This window comes from Hemitrygon akajei, chromosome 5, assembly GCF_048418815.1.
Source record: "Hemitrygon akajei chromosome 5, sHemAka1.3, whole genome shotgun sequence".
NCBI lineage: Eukaryota > Metazoa > Chordata > Chondrichthyes > Myliobatiformes > Dasyatidae > Hemitrygon > Hemitrygon akajei.
The window spans coordinates 57,119,044-57,138,735 of NC_133128.1; the positions used below are offsets into that span (position 1 = coordinate 57,119,044).

At 40.4% G+C, this 19,692-nt stretch overlaps 1 protein-coding gene across 2 annotated transcripts in view; it reads left to right on the forward strand.

The window, feature by feature from the left end:
- The window catches only part of gap43 (growth associated protein 43), a 269,430-nt gene that overhangs the window by 143,925 nt on the left and 105,813 nt on the right, over positions 1–19,692 (forward strand). For both annotated transcript variants that reach the window (XM_073045604.1, XM_073045603.1), the window contains exon 2: positions 4,733–5,318. In XM_073045604.1, the coding sequence (XP_072901705.1) occupies positions 4,733–5,318 (586 nt within the window). The remainder of the gene's footprint in view (positions 1–4,732; positions 5,319–19,692) is intronic.

Below are 19,692 nucleotides of genomic sequence, written 5' to 3' on the forward strand. Positions count from 1 at the left end.
AATATGGGATCAATATTAACTACCCTCTAGACTTTTGATACCTCATCTGTGGCTAAAGAAAATGCAAAAATAGTTTGAGTGTTGTTGAATGTCAGCAATGTTTATAGTGATTTGGCAACTGACAATTTGGCAGGTTGTCAATTTTTTTTTCATCTTTTCCGGGTAATTTTTTTCGCCCTGCCTCTCCACTCCAGGTAAATCTACTTACAATCTGGAAATCCCTGTTGACAACTAAACACACAGATGGGTCTGGCTTTTCTCTGCAAATTCCCAAAGGGTAATTGCAGAGGATGGGCATAAATGTTCCTCATAGGTTAGAATTGATGCCATTGACTTCCGATTTTGAGTCAATGTTTTCTTATTCAAGCCATAGGTACTTTTCTGGTTTTGAACAACTTGATGGGCAAAGGTTTAATGAATTGAAGAATGTAGGGGAAATTTTAATGAAGGGCAAATGCTGATGGATGTCCTAGTACAGAAAATTCTACTCTAACAATTCAGAGAAGTTCGTCACAAGCTTCATCCGAAAGCAATAATCAGAATGTATGTGTAATTAAAGACAACAGAGATTCTGCAGATGCTGGAAATCTAGAGTAACACACACAAAATGCTGAAAGAACTCAGCCAGTCAGGCAGCATCTATGGAGAGGAATAAAGAATTGATTTCGGGCTGAGACCTTTCATCAGGGCTGGATTATTAATATATAATTAAACATTTTATTTGTGCTCAGATTACCCTTAGAATATCTCCATCAATTTGGAAAATGTGAAAAGAAAAATTTGCTGATTTCAGCACAATTTTGAGTATATCACTTATTTTACAATTTATTTATTACATAATGCTCATGCAGCTCAGTGTGTTGTTGATATGGCCTTATTACAAAATGTCACTGTATATTAAGGTGGACTTTTCAGACTTCAAAAATAATGAGATTCTCAAATATATGCACAAGGTAGATTCAGATACAACCACCGTAGTCTTTTCTAAATTAATTTTGGATGGAGGTATGTCATTGAAACGAGATAAGAAAATGACAAATGGAATAACTGGAAGGGAAATGGATAGCAAAATAAGAAATAAAGTTAATAAAGAAATTTAATCAAATCAGCTGCCTCAAAATTAAATTTTGCAGAATAGTGAGTTCCTACCCTGCTAATGAACCTCCTCATATCAGCAGCGGCAGACATAGCCCGAGGCTCAGTGTTGGAGACTGGGTTCCAACAACCTGCAATACAGTGGTTCATAGATGACATTACAGTAACCACTGTAACCCATGTCCAAGCAAGCTGGATTATGGAAACCCTGGACAACATAGCTACCTGGGCTAGGATGACCTTCAAAGCTAGGAAGTCCAGTTGCATGGTGATCAAAAAGGACAAGGTTACCAGCAAGATCAGTTTTCAGGAGCAGGGAGAAGTCATTCTATTCATAAGAGGACAACCCGTTAAAGTGTCTTGAAAAGTGATTTAATGCAGCAATGACAGACAGTGCCAACATCACCGACATGTAAAGCAGACTGAAGAGTGGCTGAAGGACATCGACAAAACCAGATGTCCTGGTAAATTTAAGACATGGTTGTACCAAACATGGTCTTCTACCAAGGTTGCTCTGGCTTTTCACGGTGTACGAGCTCCCATGATCACTGTAGAAGGCATCGAAAGGAAAGTCAACAAGCACCTGTGGGAATGGCCGGGGATCCCCCAAGTTTTTCTTCAGCGGGGCTCTACATAAGATCAGGCCAGCTAGAGCTCCTGTTGTCATCAGTAGTGGAGAAGTTCAAGGTAGAAAGTGTAGAGTTGTTTTAACACTTACCAACTCCGAGGACAAGTTAATTAATCAAGTAGGAGTCACAAGAAGATCGGGCCAAAAGAGGTCTGCCATCTCAGCCACAGACCAGGCAGTGAGCACCCTGCAATTGAGAGACATCATCGGCAACCCATGCCTAGGACAACAAGTCCTTGTCTCTGCATACATCCAATAATGGTGGAGTGCAAGTGCAAAGGATAGGTGGGACGTAGTCCAGGCAGAGGTACGGAACCACGAGAACGAATGGCGGTTATCGAAGGCAGTGGATTTGTGGTCACAGGCGCCTGGACAAAATAGGATCTTCCCATGTGCAAGATCACTTAGGCAGAGCTTTGGAGACTGGAGCCTTTCTGCATTTCTTTCCATCTGCAGTGCGGGTATGATATTCTCTGTACATCATCACAGCTGCACACATGGGGGCTGAGAGAGGATCTAACTACAAGCTTTGTGGTCAGCAGGGTTCACTGGCACACGTACTGTCAGGATGCAAAACAGCTTCAACACAAGGACGGTGTAGGTGGTGCCACGACAGGGTCCTGCTGACACACTGGTGCGGGAGAGGTGTAAAAACAGACCAGATGGCAGAGAGTCAAACAGGGTATTCATTTTCATCAAGGAGAGGTACTTAAAATTATGAGAGGTGTAGACTGAGAAGACAACCAGAATCTTTTACCCATGTTGGAAATGTCAAAAACCAGAGGACATGCTTTAAATATTTGAAAAGTAGAAGTAAATGTAAAGGGTAGGTTTATTTTTTATGCAAGGAGAGGTGGGTGCTGGGATTAGGTTACCAGGAATAGTCGTGGAAGCGAGCCGCTTGTTGAAGTTTAAGAGGCTTTCAAAAAGGAGTTTAAGGAGTTTCACATGAATATAAAGGGAATGAGAGATATGGCTGACATACAGGATGAAGATGTTTGGTATAAATTGGTATCAAGACCAGCCCCCATTTTCCGCATGGCCTGTGCAATGCTGCTCTCGTTTATGTTTTATGAATTACTGGAAGTTAAATTGCAAGTGCAACGAATTATTAGGTTGGCAAATAATGAAGAGGACGTGAGATCAAGAGTCGAGATGCCGTGCACCAATTATGTACAGCCTTGTTGAGATTACATCTGAACTATGGTGTTTCAAAGGATTGAGAAACTTGATAGAGGGAGCGCAGCCAAGTTTTACTCAAATGATTCCTGGGATGGTGTGTTTGTTACAATAAAAGAGATTAAGCGACTCTCCAGAGTTGCAAAGACCATGACTGATTATAATGAATTGTGCAAAATTCTTCAAGGAGCTGGAAAGCATGAAAGTAGATTCAGGAATGATGTTTCCCAAGACTAGGATATGCTGACTCAGGTTTACCAGTTTATAAAATGAGGAATCAACTAACTAATTCAGAGATAAGAAGAAATATAGGTCAAAGTCTTTTCAATCTCAACAGCAGTTGAGTAGTAGCCTTCAGTGTTGTAACATTAATAATCACAAGAGTGAATATAAAACAGGATTTTTAAAACAGTAGAGTCATAGAGCACTACAGCATGGAAACAGGATCTTCAGCCCATCTAGTCTGTGCCAAACTATTAATCTGCCTAGTTCCGTTGACCTAAACCCAAACCAGAGCCCTCCATACACCTCCCATAGGTGTACCTATCCAAATTGCTCATAAATGCTGAAAATCAAACTTGCATCCATTACTTCCACTGGCAGCTCATTCCACACTCTCACCATCCTCTGAGTGAAGAAGTTTCCTCTCAGGTTTCATCTTTCACCCTTAACCCATGTCTAGACTCACCCCAACCTCGGTAGAAAAAGCCATCTTGCATTTACCCTATCTATGCACCTTGGTATTTATCAACTTCAAAGAATTCATAATTAAAATAGCAGCATAAAATTTATTAATTTTGTTACATTAAATGAGCAAAAATGATGGTCATCCATGGCAGCAACTAACAAGTGGAAAGCAGAAATGATATTTTAGATTGGAGAAATGCTTTAGGATTTTTTTATTTGATGAGTTATATAAATTTATGTATAGATTCGTTGATTTCTCAGTGAACAGGAGTTCAATGTTAAGAATATCATCTAATACATTGTAAGTGCATTTATTTTGAAAACTTGGTACTGTATTCAAACCTGTAATTTGCAGGTAGTGCTGTGACACTCACTAAATTATATGATAACATAGAGGGAATTTTGCAAAATGAATGTGTGTCAGAAGGTGCAGCAAAATTGAATTTGGAGGATCCAGTGCTCCGAGATGTAAAGCATGGAGACCAGGGGCTGCAAAAATATGCCTTTTTCTCAACTCAGAATTATTATAATACTTAGAGATTTATCTATAATATCACTACAGGAATTGACACAAATTGAAAATTTTTTAAAAAGCAGATGGTGGCAATTTGAAATAAAAACAGAAAATGCTGGAAGCTCTCAGTATCTTTGGAAAGAGAAGCAAGTTAGCGTTCTAATGAAGTGTTCTGACAAGCATTTCTGACGAAGGTTATTGATCCCTGAAAGGTTAACTTTGTTTCTCTCCATAGATAGATAACTGCCTGAACTGCTGAATGTTAACTGTACTTTCTGTTGATGCAAGTTGTGTCTGATATAAATGCATTTTGTACAGCAGTTTTGTCCCCTGATGGTTTCAGTGCATTACTCAATCCTCAAAGTTATGCTGTTACATTTTCACTGATCTGCAGTTTGGAAACACCAATTTTTCTGTAACCCATTTTGCCTGGCTACAAAAGCTACTATTTGCCTATTATTAATAATTAATATTATGCTGAACTACCTCAATGGATTATAAAAGAAATGAATAATGGACTGAAAACACAACTACACAAAAATAATGGAAGGTGTTTAGGACAATAGTGTCCTGCAGAATATTTCTATATCTAGCTTTATGACAATATTTTACTGTGACTTTGATCCTAGGCTGAGAAGAATGATGAAGCTAATGCGAAAGCTGACCAAGAGACTACCAAACCAGAAGACAAGGCCCATAAGGCTGCCACCAAAATCCAGGCTAGCTTCCGTGGCCACATAACACGGAAAAAGCTGAAGGGGGAGAAGAAAGGAGAAGCAGCTGCGGCAACAAAAGCAGAAGGTGGAGAGAAAAAGGAAGACTCTAAAGTAACAGAAGCCACTAAGGAGCAAGAGGAAACAGCGACAGAGCCAGCTGCATCCGAATCAAAAGGGAAGACAGAGGGAGCGGAGCAGGCACCAAGCAATCCCGAAGCAGCCCCCTCGGATGCTGAAAAGGCATCGGAGGCAAAGGAAGCCCCTACGGAAAACTCGGAGAAAGCGACACCAGCTGCAACAGATGGAAAACCTGTGAACGCTGAGGAGACAGGAAGTGGTGGTGCAAGTACTGCCGCTGAAAGTACCCCATCTTCAAACGCCACTTCCAGCCAGGAGAAGGAGAAGAAACAAGCCGAGGTGCCTGCCACTGATGCTAGTGAAGCAGCAACAAAGGCCCAAACTGAGACAGCTGCCAGCAACACAGCACCAGAGAAAACAGGTGGGAGTTGTTTTTTAAATAACCACCTTACGACACAGTTTTATTTATAAAATCTTTAGCAGTGATGAAAAGTTAATTGAAGACCTCGAAATTATTTCCAGAACAAAAGTAAAGCAATATTATCTTTTTGTAAAACTTCTATTGATTATGTGCTATCGTAAATAATGCAGAAAAACTTCGCATCCTAATCCAGAATGCACATACAAAAACATTTACAAAATTTTAATGTTTTATTGTCAATATCATTACCATTTTATTAATAATAAATTCTGATTCAAGAAGATTATTATTGTAACTCAGCAAATTTGAAATTCAGATGTGAAAACCCATGATCGTAAATCATTGAATAACTGTTAACATTTTTTGTTGCATAATACCAATGGTCATAAATATATACACTGACCTGCCTTTTTACAAGTTGAACCTTTGAAGCAGTGGAACTGCAGTATGTATTTAAATATTGTATGTGATGAACTCCAACCTGTTTGCAGCAACAGAAGTGATTTCTAATAGGGGTTCCTAGTTTTGCATTGGTTGTTTTTTTCTCGGTGAAGCAGGTCAACTTTGACATGAGTCAAAATGCTTCCAGAAGAACCCGTGGGCAGGTAAAATGTATTTATCAGGTAAGAGACAATCATTGGCATGTTATCATCAAAGCAACTAGATAACATGAACATGTAATTCTGTGAAGTGATTATGATAGCCTCTAAACTTCGAACAAAATTTTGTGTACTTTGGAGCTCTGCTTTGATCTGGGCATTTTGGGTGAGAATGTACAAACCTCCAGAAAACTAAGATCACCGACATTCAGCATACTTCCTATTTCATGTGACTCTTTCTGCATATTCTTAGAAAGCAGCAGGACACATTTGCACTCCAGCTTTTAAAGTATGGAAGACAAAACTTGCATATGCAGAATTAAACAAGCAAGGACCTAATGCTAATATATGGCTAAGCTTGATAACTATTTTGCTCTCAAATTAGGTACAATCTATGGGGTTATCTAATAAACTTACATTGTACTTTTCCAAGAGTTCTGGCTTTAGCCATCTTCCCTACCAAAGAAAATGATACTCGAGAAGAACTATAAAAATCCATTTGATAGAGAATAATCTCTGAAGTTCAGAGGCAGAAAGTTGCAGAAGGGAAACTGTCAGCAGAAGATTTGACAAGGCCTGGTCCAAGGCCAGTTTCTACCCAGCTGCAGGATGAGACTATGGCTCCTTCATTAAACAATATTTTGCAAGCTGATACACTGAGCTGGCTGCACAGATTTAGAAGTAATTCATTGCCACATGTGAGTGTGTGTGTGTGTATGTGAGAGAGAAAGGGAGATGGAGTGAGGGGGCAGAGCTGAAATATTGTAATGCACAATAAAATATTGCTAAAAGGAAGCCTAAATTAAAAAAAAATGGCATACTCACTAAAGTCAACATTTAAGCAATTTCTTACTTTTGCACTTGGTGGGGGATGGTGGGATGGAAGTGTGCAGGAGAAGGGGCACATTTGTCACTGTAATGCCTAATCCTGCCCAGCTGTTTTTTCTCAGAAGAGTATAGATAGTTGACCACCTGTTTGGGAATAGTTAGCATCAGCTGTCATGGAGTGATGTGCATTTCTCTTTTAATATTTTACAGAATAGCATGAGGCACAGTGATAATGCTTCTGATGCTTTGTTTGGCTTTAAGCTTATTATTTATGGTTAAACCAATGCAATATTTGTCACTTTGGGTTGCAGAAGTCCTTTGAAATTACAAAAACAATCTTTCAAATAGTAGGTGGGGAAATTAATGGAAGCATAGCACCATAAATAGATATAAGCCAAACAGTAATTCTCTGGCTAAAATCCTGTTCCTTTTATACCATAACCTGGCCATAGAAAGTTATACCTAACAAGCAATAATATTCTGTTGGACAGCATTTGAACTAATGTCCTTGGCATTTATTTATTCTGTTCATAGACATTTTAACAGAAATCCCATGAAACACATAATAGCCAATAGTTGCATATGAACGAAATACTGAGAATCAAGCTAATGTCTCAATGCATATGCCTGCCAACAATGCTTTCTTGGTTTTCTTAAACATGGTATTCATTCGAGACTCATGTGGGTTATTGAAGCCCATTTGAAGATGTCACTACAGCTAAATTTAGTATCTGCTGACAGCAAGCACATCAATGAAACTGCGCTCAATGGTTACAACAAGGCGCCAGCCAACAGCATGCTACCTATTCATTCAAATAACTTCAGCATGAATCATGCTGTTCATTGGCTGATGGCATTAGCAAGGCTCTAATATTGTGAATGGCAAGCACTAATTAATGCTAACCTGCACTGCTTATATCTAACTTGTACCAAAATGGAAGCTATGAACAAGTATGTCTGGCAATTGCACAGAGCGAATTTGAATCAAGAAACAGTGAAAACTTGCAAAAATAGGTGCAAAAATGCCTCAGGGCTTTCAGAATCAGCTCAGAAACTAGAGAGGAGCAGTTGAAATAGCTATGGGGGGAGGTAGGGGAGGATGGTTCTGCTTTCACAGGAGCAAGAAGGTTCTCCAGATAAATATTCATAAAGCCCTGGAAAAGATTGTCATGGTAGACAACTTCAGAAGGCAAGTTTTGAATAAATGATTGCAGTGCTGGAATAGCCTTAATCACCTTATGAGCGGGCTAAACAAATGACTTCATCCTCATACATCAGGGCATTATGTTGAAGTTGAAGAAGGCATTGGTAAGGCTGAATTTGTGGTATTATGTGAATTTTTGCTCACCTATCTACAGGAAAGGTATCAATAAGTTTGAAAGAGTGTAGAGAATATTTACAAGGATGTTGCTGGGACTTGAGGACCTGAATTATAAGGAAAGTTGAATATATTAGAACTTTATTCGCTGAAGAACAGGATAATGAGGAGAGATCTTACATTATTATGATCTTATAAAATTATGAGGGGTATTAATAGGGTGAATACATACAGGCTTTATCCCCACAAGCTGGGTGAGACTAGAGTAGAGGTTGTGGGCTTGGGGTGAAAGGTGAAATATTTCAGAGGAATCTGAGGGCAAATGTCCTCACTCTGAAGGTGGTGGTAGTGTGGAACAAGCTGTGATAGATGTAGGTTCAAATGTAACTTTGAAGAGAAGTGTGGATAGGTATATTGAAGTGAGTGGTAAAGAGGGTTTTGATGCAGGTATATGGGATTAGGCAGAAAACTATGCCAGCATTGACTAGATGGGCTGAAGGGCCTGTTTCTGCTCAATGACTCTAAATGTTTCTTCTCACTGACTGCACCATACACCAATCGCCTAGTTTCCCAAATGTTCTCTGACTTACAAGCTGTTGATTGTGTAGCTTGCATGTCTGATGGTTGCTTCAAGCTCTTCCTTTCCAACGTATCAGCAATGTCCAAATCCAGTCATACAGAGGACCCGACCAGGACATTTGATGGCTGACGTTCCAGCCTCATGTGGCATTACTGCATTAGCAAGAGCAGTGGCCAGCAACTGAGTGCTGCAGTGGAAAGTCAGACTGTTGCCGACATAGTGGTGGACTGCAGTGCAAAGGGCAATTAATAGGAGTTTAGCCATCTGTCCTTCAACTAATTGCAATAACTGGCTCTGAGAGATTGTAATGGCTCACTCAAACATGCAGAGTTGATTTTCCAGTCAGATTTCATATAGCAGCATGGTTTCTATTGTATGTGCCATACAATAGTTCGGACATTGAGCAAGTGGAATCCTTTCTGATTTAAGCTGAATTGGAAAATTACAACCACTAAGCAATGTGCATGCAAGACTGGCACTCTGCATACTGGGGTTCACTGAAGTCCCTGAAAAACCAGTCCACACTCTTGATTGTTTCTACCAATAACAACATTGACACTGTTAGCTGTCTTTGAATGGAGAATCTCGGTCACATTGCCACTGCAGCAAGTAGCGGAATGAGCAAGATGTATGAAAAGTCATTATCACAGACGTTTTGACAGCACCAGCCGCATAGTTCTGTCCTTCCTGAGTTTCAGATATGGGGCATGCAAAAATATGGTGAGAACATTATTCTTGACATAGTCATTACATGCATTGCTTCACACTGAGGCAAATTGCTCCCTGAACACCCAGGATAGATATGCACACCTGTTGGCAATCCTTTGCCTCTCTTTTTCAGTGCCTAACCTCTGCTTATTCTCTTAATCGTGCTCTATTCCAAGGTGCAGGACGAAGGCACCAATGTCTCAGAGCAGTTTTTATAAACAGAGGGCACAGAATCAGTTTGGCCACAGAGCCCACTGTGGATTTAGTCACTTCATAACAAATATAGATAGCACCAACCCGTCACAGAATTGTACTAATAGCCAGAAAATAACTATTAACTGGCAGATGAATAGCATGGACAGGGGTGATGGTATGTGGTTGAAGATGGTGAAATGTCTCTTCCTTCTGCTTAGATTCAACTAACTGATGTTAAAATGTATCTATTGCAAAGCTCCATTGATCTCCAGACTGGCCAAGATGCCATCAAGTCAGCAATGAGTGTTGATTGATGATATGGTCAGCATGCTCTACAGATTACATGCTGATACACAGTTGTTCATTGCACTTAGTTACAGAAATATTTTGGGGTTGTGCACTTGTCATTTTGGAAATTTATTGGCACTTACATTATTCAAAAAAAAAGTCCCAGCCACTTCTGATCCAAGTTCCTTTGCAATAAGTATATTCTCACCATTGCACCTAAGTGGAGCAGCCTTATAAATTATGTCCAAGGGACTTAACTGATAGGATGGTAAACCCTCTACCCTTAAAGACTAACATTGTAAGATATTTTGACTGATATAGCTGGAAATTAACAACGCACAAACCCATCAACTGAAACCTAATACTCTGATTAAAAATTTACACAAGGAGTCATCTACAGTAGTCAGTTAACCTACTAAATGGAATATCTTTGGGATGTGGAGGTGAAAACAAAATCCCTGAAGTAAACCCACACAATCACAGGTAAAAGGCAAATTCTACGCAGGCAGTACTTGAGGATTAAAATCACTCGAGATCAGTATACTACGGCATTTGCCAATCTATTGTGCTGAGTATTAAGACAAATATAAGTAGCCCAGAATTCAATATCAAGGAAAAAGTTTTTTTAAACTACATTAAAAGAAAAGATTCAGAATGATGCTTAAATGAAACAGGAAGCCTGAAAATTGAAGAAAATTTAGGTTTTCTGAAGGAGGACTAAGATATTGAAGAAGAAAATGTTTGGAATCTATTATTAAGGAAATAGCAACAAAACACTGAGAAAATAGCAATAACGTGGATTTACGAAAATTAAATATTTGAAAAATTTGTTGTAGATTTTTGAGATGGAAATCAGAGAATTGATAATGGCCATAGTGGTCAATGTGGCTAATCTGGACTTCCAAAAGGTCTTTGGTTATTTGCCACACAAGAATTTACATTCTTGATTTCCAGTTATGATGCCACAACTGATCGTGTGCAGCAGCTTCTGATAATCAAGAAGCTAATAGCTCTGACTAAAAACATCACTAAAAATACCTTTGCTGAGGAAAATTGTGTTAAACTATCGCTGCAAACAGTGAAGGGGCAAGCGATGGTGAGAAAAATTCAGGGGATGAACCTAATGCACCATTTACGACTCACTCTGAGATGTAAAGGCGAGGTATCGGCTATTATTGACTGGAAGAAGGAACAAGCAGTGATTGACCACCATACTACGTCCTGGAGACAGAGAGGCTGGGCTCAGACCTCCATCACCTTTATACAGGGTCTGTGGGAGGAGCCACAGGAGCAGTCAGCAGGGGGCGTGTCCAGACAGGTATATGTAGTTCATCACAGAACCGAGAGGCTGCATTGCAGATGGAGTTCCAATGCCCGTACAGCTGACCCACGAGCAAGGTTGGATCACTCCAAGCTGCTAAAACAGAAGTCAGGGTCCAGGCAGAGAAGTTCTGATGCTTGGTTAACTAGCTCGGATGAGAGCTGAACCAATTGGGAAGTCAGGGCAGAGGTGAGACTCCTGCCCAGCTGTGCGATTGGATTACTCTGAGCACTGAGCTGATTTGATAAAGCTTGAGAATGTCTTCGGGCTGGATGACAGAATCTGAGCCCGGAACAAGTTGCTGGGTGGTGAGGTCTACCCATGTAGCTTTTCACAGCAGCTGTGCCTGGGTCCTAGTGTGAGATACAATTCGCTGTATATACAATTTAAATGCCATCCCTGATCAGAGGCGAGAGGCTATTATGCTCTCCCTCCACGATCTTCACTCCTCTCTCCATTGTGCATCTATAGAAGTTTGTCAACATTTTTGATGACATGTAATCTACGCAAACCTCTAAGAGAGTAGAGTCACTGTTGTACCTACTTTGCTATGAAACTTGTGTGCTGGTCCCAGGACAGATAACTGTTTCATGGATCTGAGGCTTCTTCCTGTAGTCGATAATCAGCTGTTCGGCTTTACCAACATTGAGTGAAAGTTTATTCTTGTGACACCGTGCAATCAGATTTTCAGTCTCCCTCCTATATGCCAATTCGTCACAACCTTTGATTTGGCCAACAACAGTAGTGCCATCAACAATCTTAAGTACGACATTAGAGCTGTACCTAGCCACAGGATCATAAGTATAAAGTGAGCAGAGCTGGGGCTGTGGTAAAGATAGCCCTGTGGTTCACCTGTGCTGATGGCGAGTGTGGAGGAGATGCTATTGTCAATCTGTACTGACTAAGTTCTATCAGTGAGGAAATGGAGGATCCAATTGAGCAGGGTGGTACTGAGGCCCGGTCTTGAAGCTTAGTAATGAATTTTGACAGGATGAATGTTGACCTGTAGTCAATGAAGAGCATCCTGACAAGCACGGGTTTTCAGTATTTGGTCAAGTATGCTACCTGGGCTAAGTGCTATTTGTGGATTCACCATCCTGCAGGATGCTGTCATGTTGGCTTCAGAGTCTGAAATCACAGGGTCATCGAGGGCTGAGGGGATCTGTGAAGTTGCCTCCATGTTCTGTCAGTCAAAATGAGAATAAAAGGGATTGAGCTCGTCAGAGAGCAAAACCTCTTTACCATTTATGTTTGGTTTTGCTTTTCAGGCAGTGATGGCACTCAAGCCTTGCCACAGTGTTGAGCATCCCTCTATGATTCAAGAAGTAGTTTCTGAAATGCCAGCCATGATGTTCCATTTGAAGTAGGTCTGTTCCTGGAATAGCCAAGCACCTTGTCTCAAAACTAATTAAGGCTTTCCCTGAAATAATAAGAGTCTGTGTAATTACCTCCTGAAGAACATATTTAAGTACTTGATTTGCAGAGTGGGCTTAGTATAATACCTAATTCTCTGGAGTGAGAATTAACACTAGCTTTCCCAGAGATTCCATACTTGCACAATCCACACTGCTTTGATATTAAAGTACTGCAATGAGTAAGTAGTTTATAGGAATGCCTTTGTCAGCTGAACTCCAGGGTTGCATGACTAATTAATCCAATTGACAGTGTTGGCTGTAGAATGAATTCGATCTATTATGAGCATGGGAACTGGCAAGCAGGGATTCAGTTTCACGAAAAACTCCCCAGCATTACAGTCAAGTATCAGCCTGGATCAAATACCTTTCAACTCGATATTAACTGAGGCAGTTGACACCTAAGAGTTTTATTTCTTCCCGTTCCTCTATGAATCCAAGATGGAACATGCTTAACAGGTTGTGACGCACAACTCTCCAGACAACAGGGGCAAAAGCATCACACACAAAGCACTGTAGGAACCCAGCAGGTCAGGCAGTGTCGATGGAAAGTAACAAACAGTCGACATTTTGGGCCGAGACCCTTCTTCAGGACTGAAAAGGAAGATGCCCGAGTAAAAAGGAGTGCAGAGGGGAAGGAGTATAGCTAGAAAGTGATAGGTGAAGCCAGGTGGGTGCAAAAGATAAAGTGCTGGAGAGGAAGGAATCTGATAGAACTGGAGAGTGGACCATGGGAGAAAGGGAGAAAGGAGGGGCACCAGGGGGAGGTGATAGGCAGGTGAGAAGAGGTTAGAGGCCAGAGTGGGGATTGGAAGAAGTGGGAAGGGGGATGCATAAACATTTTTACAGAATGAGAAATTATTCCTGCCATCAGTTTGGAGGCTACAGAGATAGAATATGAGGTGTTGCTCCTCTACCCTGAGAGTGGTCTCATCATGGCACAAGAGGAGGCCGACATGTTGGAATGGGAAAAGGAATAGGAATTAAAATGGTTAACCACTGGAAATTCTGTTTTTGGCGTAGGGATCGGAGGTGCTCGACAAAGTGATCCCCCAATTTACAACGGGTTTCACTAATGTAGAGGAGGGCACATCAGGAACGCCAAATACAATAGATGGCCCCAACAGATTCGCAGGGAAAGTGTTGCCTCCCATTAGGTGTCCTGACTAGAGAAGAGGGAGGAGGTAGATGGGCAGGTGTAGTATTTTGGCTGCTTGTAGGAGTAAATGCTAGAAGGGAGATTAGTGGGGATGGTAAATGGACAAGGGAATCATGGAAGGTGTGAACCTTGCGGAAAGTGGAGAATGGTTGGGGGTGGGGAGGTAAAGATGTGCTTGGTTGTAGTTTCCCTTTGGAGATGGTAGATGTTGTGGAGAATGACGTGAGGCTTATGTGATGGCTAATGTGGTGATAGGTTAGGACAGAAGGAACTTTATCACTGTAAAGGCTGTGGGAAGATGGGTTGAGTGCACATGTCTGGTAAATGGAGGAGATGCAGGTGAGGGCAACACCAATGATGGTGGAAAGGAAACCCCATACTTTGAAGAAGGAGGACACCTCTGATGGCCTGGAAAGGGAAGTCTCCTCCTGAGAACATATGCAGTAGAGATTAAAGAAATGAGAAAAGGTAATAGCATTTTTACACAAGACAGGGTAGGAAGAGGTATAGTCTGTGGGAATTAGTAGGTTTAGAGCATACTCATCAGTCAGTGTTTGGAAACTAAGTATGTGGGCACCATGTGTTGCTATGTAGTGATGTTCTACTTGTGTCTAGAAGCTGTGAAGGATAGACATAGTATCACTCCAGACTCCAGAGCCATGTTCCAGTCAGATGCACTACCTATTCTTCAAGGAAAACTAATTTCAGAAAAACATCTTGGACCACAAGTAAATCAGGCAGTGATCAATGTGGCATATCCTACAGGAAAGGCAGGATAAAGACCAGGTGAATCCCATGGTTTGATCCCATGAGCAAACTGTCCAAGTCATCTGGCAGAATATGCATTATCATCAGAATTTACTGACATGCATCACAACTTCGCTTGGCTGGCAGTGAGAACAGACCTCCCTGTCGGATCCTTCCTCTATGGTCAAAATTTCAATTTGCTGCTCTTGAAACGACTGCAATGATGTTGACGTGGCCACCCACCTTGTTATGGGCTGTCCATTAGAACATTACAACATTAGAAAGCTTTTGACAAGAACAAGCAATTCAGCCCAACAAAGCTTGCCAAATTCCTATTCATGTAGTATGTTGAAATAACTATCAAGTTTAGATTTGAAAGGCTCTAAGGTACTACTCTCAACTACACAACTAGGTAGTTTGTTCTATGTGTCCACAGCTCGCTGTGTGAAGAACTGCTTCCTGATGTTAGTCTGAAATCTCCCCTTAACCATTCTCCACCTATGGCCCCGTGTCCTTGATGATGGATTAATTTTGAACTATCAGCTGGCTTCCACTTTACATATACCCTTAATGATGTGAACACTTCTATCATGTCTCCTCACATTCTACGTCCATTTAGGCTAAAAAGATATAATCCTTTCAATCTTTCTTTTTAGCTCACACCCTGCAGACCTGGAATAAGTCTCATCACCCTTCTCTGAACTCTCTCCACTGCCTTCACATTCCTCACAAAATATGGAGACCAAAATTGTACACAGTATTCAAGGTGTGTCCTCACAAGCGTATTTTACAACTTGAGGAGAACGTCGCTAGACTTGAACTCCACTGAGTGCATGATATAGTCCAGTATTTTATTGGCCTTCCTAGTTAGGATCAGGGGTTACCAGCCATGATGCCATGGACCAATACCATTAAGATAGGGGTCCGTTGGCTCCAGGTTGGGAACCCTGGTCTAGATATTGATAGTGATGAGTCTACCAGGACACTCCAATCACTCTCATACACTGCACTTTCTAACTCAAGAGCCCCACCTCCATTGCATATATATATATAGCTAATATTTCTACTTCCTATATGTAATATTTTACATTTACTAACATTAAAGTTCATCTGCCATTTATCTGCCCACACCTGGATTTTGTTTAGATCAACCTGTATTGATGCTGCTGCCTGAATGTTATCGGGTGCTTTGTCATGGTTGACTGAAGCAGCTTCATAACAGAGCACTCTCTGATCAAACGTTTATTCCCGGGGCACATACCATGACAGACATGAAGAGCTGTTGGAGGATCATCATCTCAGGGAAAGAGACACTTTGGTCTGCCAGGAACTTGTTGGTCAGGTACGACAGAGTATCAATAAGGGGAAGCTGCCAGCTGGGTAATGAAGCTCAGTACAGCCAATGCTGAGGCTTTCTGGGAAAGATCTGCAGTCTAGGATCCTTCTATTATTAGACATTGAGTGGCCAAGTCCCGAATAGAAGCCTCTCAAACATTTGAAGCTGTTATTTTCCCAGTAGACAATGTGGGCTGCAATGATGATATGCACTCAGAATGTGCCAACAGTACCAATATCTGGTATCAATAATGCTGTGTATGCACAGGCTGAGTGACACTATGAATAGAAAGAGACCCATGCACTGTTGATTTGCATTTGTATATACTTTTTATGAATAAGGTTTATTTTGGTTTGGAAATTTTCTGCTAGTTTAGTACTGCTATCTTTTGTAAATCAGTCCTTTCAACAATTGTCTCTACTCTCTCATCTAACCAAATGTAGAAACATGTGGAAATGGAAATGTAAACACTACAGTTCACTCATGCTAATCAATCTAAACTGATGTTTATTTTCCACCCACGCCAATGTTCACATAGTCTTTGATTCCACTTCCTTCAAACTCTTATCCAAAGCTTAAATACTGACTTTATGATCCCTATTTACTCATAATGTAGCTTACATGTAAATGTAATTTTCCTCGTCTCTAACTTATTTTGCTTTGTTCAATTTGATAACAGTGAAATCTCTTTGAGTGTTTAGAAGTATTTTATACAAAATTGGTTCACCATCCACAAATATACCTGGATGGAGCACATAAAGTACTGTTGAATGTTTGTCTCCTCTGTTGTAGCTCTAAGTTCATTACCACCACCATCACCTCAACACTAACAAGCAGTAGCCATCGATCCCAATTAACAGCCATTCAATTTCACATAGAACCATAAATCAGAGAGAGAGGTACAGCACAAAAGCAGGCCTTTTTGTTTCACTGACTCTTAGCCACGCATTTACACCAAGCTTACATTAATCACTTCTATTCTTCCTAGGTTACCATCCTCTCCACAAACACCCATTTCTCACACTCTCTCCAAATCCTAGCATCAGCCTACGCACATGTAGTGGGAATTATAGTGGTCGATTGATCTACCAATCACACCTTTGGGAAGCAGGATGAAAACAGAGCATACAGATGTAACCAGGTAGTTACAGGGAGAACATACAAACTGCACAGAGAGAGCACCTGAACCCAAGATTGAACCATGGTCTGCAAAACCATCAACTTTACTAGATATGCCACTTTGCTACTCTTCCTGATCAACATTTCATCATGTTAAATAAACATCAACTCTCTGCATCAAGAATTGCCTTTTTAAAAGGCCACAGTATCCTCCTATCAGTTTTTTTTCTTTCGAACTGTGTTCCATTTCCACAGTTCTATTTTCTCCTGAATATTTGTAGATGTTGTAGCCTCTCTAAACAGTGTCCATCCTGAAAGTCGTGTTTTAAAATTCCAATTTGGTTTCAACTCCACTAACAGAGTCCCGCTCGGTGGCACAATAATATCAGCGCCGGACTCCGGAGCGAAGGTTCCTGAGTTCGAATCCAAGTCGGGTTGAGCATCGAGCTAGCAACTTGGCCTCGAAAAAGCAAGAACAGCTTGCTACGGAAACACCATCATGACGGTGCCCTGATAACTCCACTGCCGAGTTAAGGACTATTCTTCTTCCACTAACAAACATAAATAAGAATCACAATCATATAACTCTTTCTGCTGACTCATCAACTATTGACATGAAGTCAGCTGTCGCTCTGAAACTGAGCCCTTTCATGGACTACAAAATCTTGAAACAAAATCCCTACATATGTGTTATGGAGATATTATAGTTTTCTTAAGGCAAATACTGCCAAACAAATACCTTCGTATCCTGCCACGTGTCTGAATTCATGTCAACAATTCTATCTATTTTTTTCAGGGCCAAGAAAATCCAGTTATTTCCAGGTTAAAAACGTTTACAGGAGGCGAGAAATACTACACAATGTTAATGTATAGACAGTCCTTAAATCCATACTTCCCCAATATGGCAACAGATAGGGTGGTGAAAAAACACGTGCTTGTTTGCCTTCCTAGAATATAAACGTTGGGTTGTTATGTTGCAACTTTACAGAAGATTGCACGGGATGGGAAGGACATGATTGCTGTTGAGATAATTTAGAAAAAATTGACCGGGATATAGCCTGGATTGGAGGACTCTAGCTATGGAGAGAAATTGTATAGTGCAGGCCTGATTTCACTGAAGTGAAGGAGACTGTGGGTGTACAGTATAGAGAATACAGACCTAATGCAATGCAAATAGGATGAGTGAAAATGGGCAAAAGAGCTCTGGATATGGTGGGCGCTGATGGGCTTGTTTCTGTACTGTACATCTCTATGACTCTGCATTTAAAGTGCATGACTCAACTGTGAATACCAATGCAATTGATACATTGTTGTCATTATTGCCCCACGCAACTGAGTACTGTAACTGAAAATAAAAGCTGAGAAGATCTGTTGTTTCTTCTGCATGAACCTTGCCCTTCCCCTCACTCTATAGTTGGCCTCAACTGGTAAATAATGAGTAAAGGCTCATTTTGTTATTGTCATTAACATGGCTTGATATGTGAGTAAAATGTCCTTTACAAATTCATCTCCACTCATAACATGGGATTTAATAGGAAAAAATTATGGAAAATCACAATATGGATGTTTAATTAGCTGTGAGTTACTGACATTGTTCAATGCCAAAGCAAAGAAAAGAGCTAAAATTTTACTGCTGACTCTACCTACCCTACCAGTCACCTATTCATCAAATGGCCATCAAGGACACATTACAAGTCCAACATCACTAGAACTACATGCCCATCTCTGAATCATTTTTTCCTGTAGTTATCTATCTTTTCAACAAAACTCACTCAGCTGTAATACATAAGAACATAAGAAATAGGAACAGGAGTAGGCCATCTGGCCATGGACTCATCTCCACCTACCTGCCTTTTCCCCATAACTCTTAATTCCCCTACTATGCAAAAATACATCCAAACTTGTCTTAAATATATTTACTGAGGTAACCTCCACTGCTTCATTGGGCAGAGAATTCCACAGATTCACCACTCTCTGGGAAAAGCAGTTTCTCCTCATCTCTTTCCTAAATCTACTCCCCGGAATCTTGAAGCACAACATCTTTTAAATGGTCTTTCCTGCTCTCCTTGCTCTGTTGATAATTATTTAGTCTGTTCATATGTTCACATTTAAATTTGCTTATTGTTGCTTGCATATGTGACTGTATTGCTAATTGTTGATTGCTCTAGGCTGTTTGTTTTTCTGTGTAATGGTAAATTTCTTTGAACATATTGAAGTAACTTTACTGACTAAACTATGCACTTCTATCATAAATACCATCTAGGTAATGCCACAGACTTGTTTCCTCAACAATTAATGTGACAGAAAATAAGTGTTAAGCAAATGATAATCTAACATTGCTGTCTTTATAAAATTATTTGAGTTTGTCAATTTGTTAAAAAAGAAGAAATCACACCAGATCATTTTCTGACTTCTGGTCACAACACACTTTTTAAATCACATTATTACATGCATTTCAATATTTTAAAAAAATTGCATTCCTGCTTTAATTTCATTCATGTATTTCTTCCCACCAGTCTCCAGGAAGTAACTGACGGGCGAACTGCATTACCGTGTATGAGCAACTCACTCACTTCTCAACTAAGTGATCATCTGTGGGTTTTAATATTAAATAGCAATTGATTATTCAATTGCAAAGGCATCACAATAGATCCTAATGTTGCTCTCAGAAGACATTTGAACTTGCTTTTGATTGCCAAGCTCATGCTGTAGAAATATCTTCCTAATCCACCCACAATACTTTCCTTCTTTATAATTCTCTTCA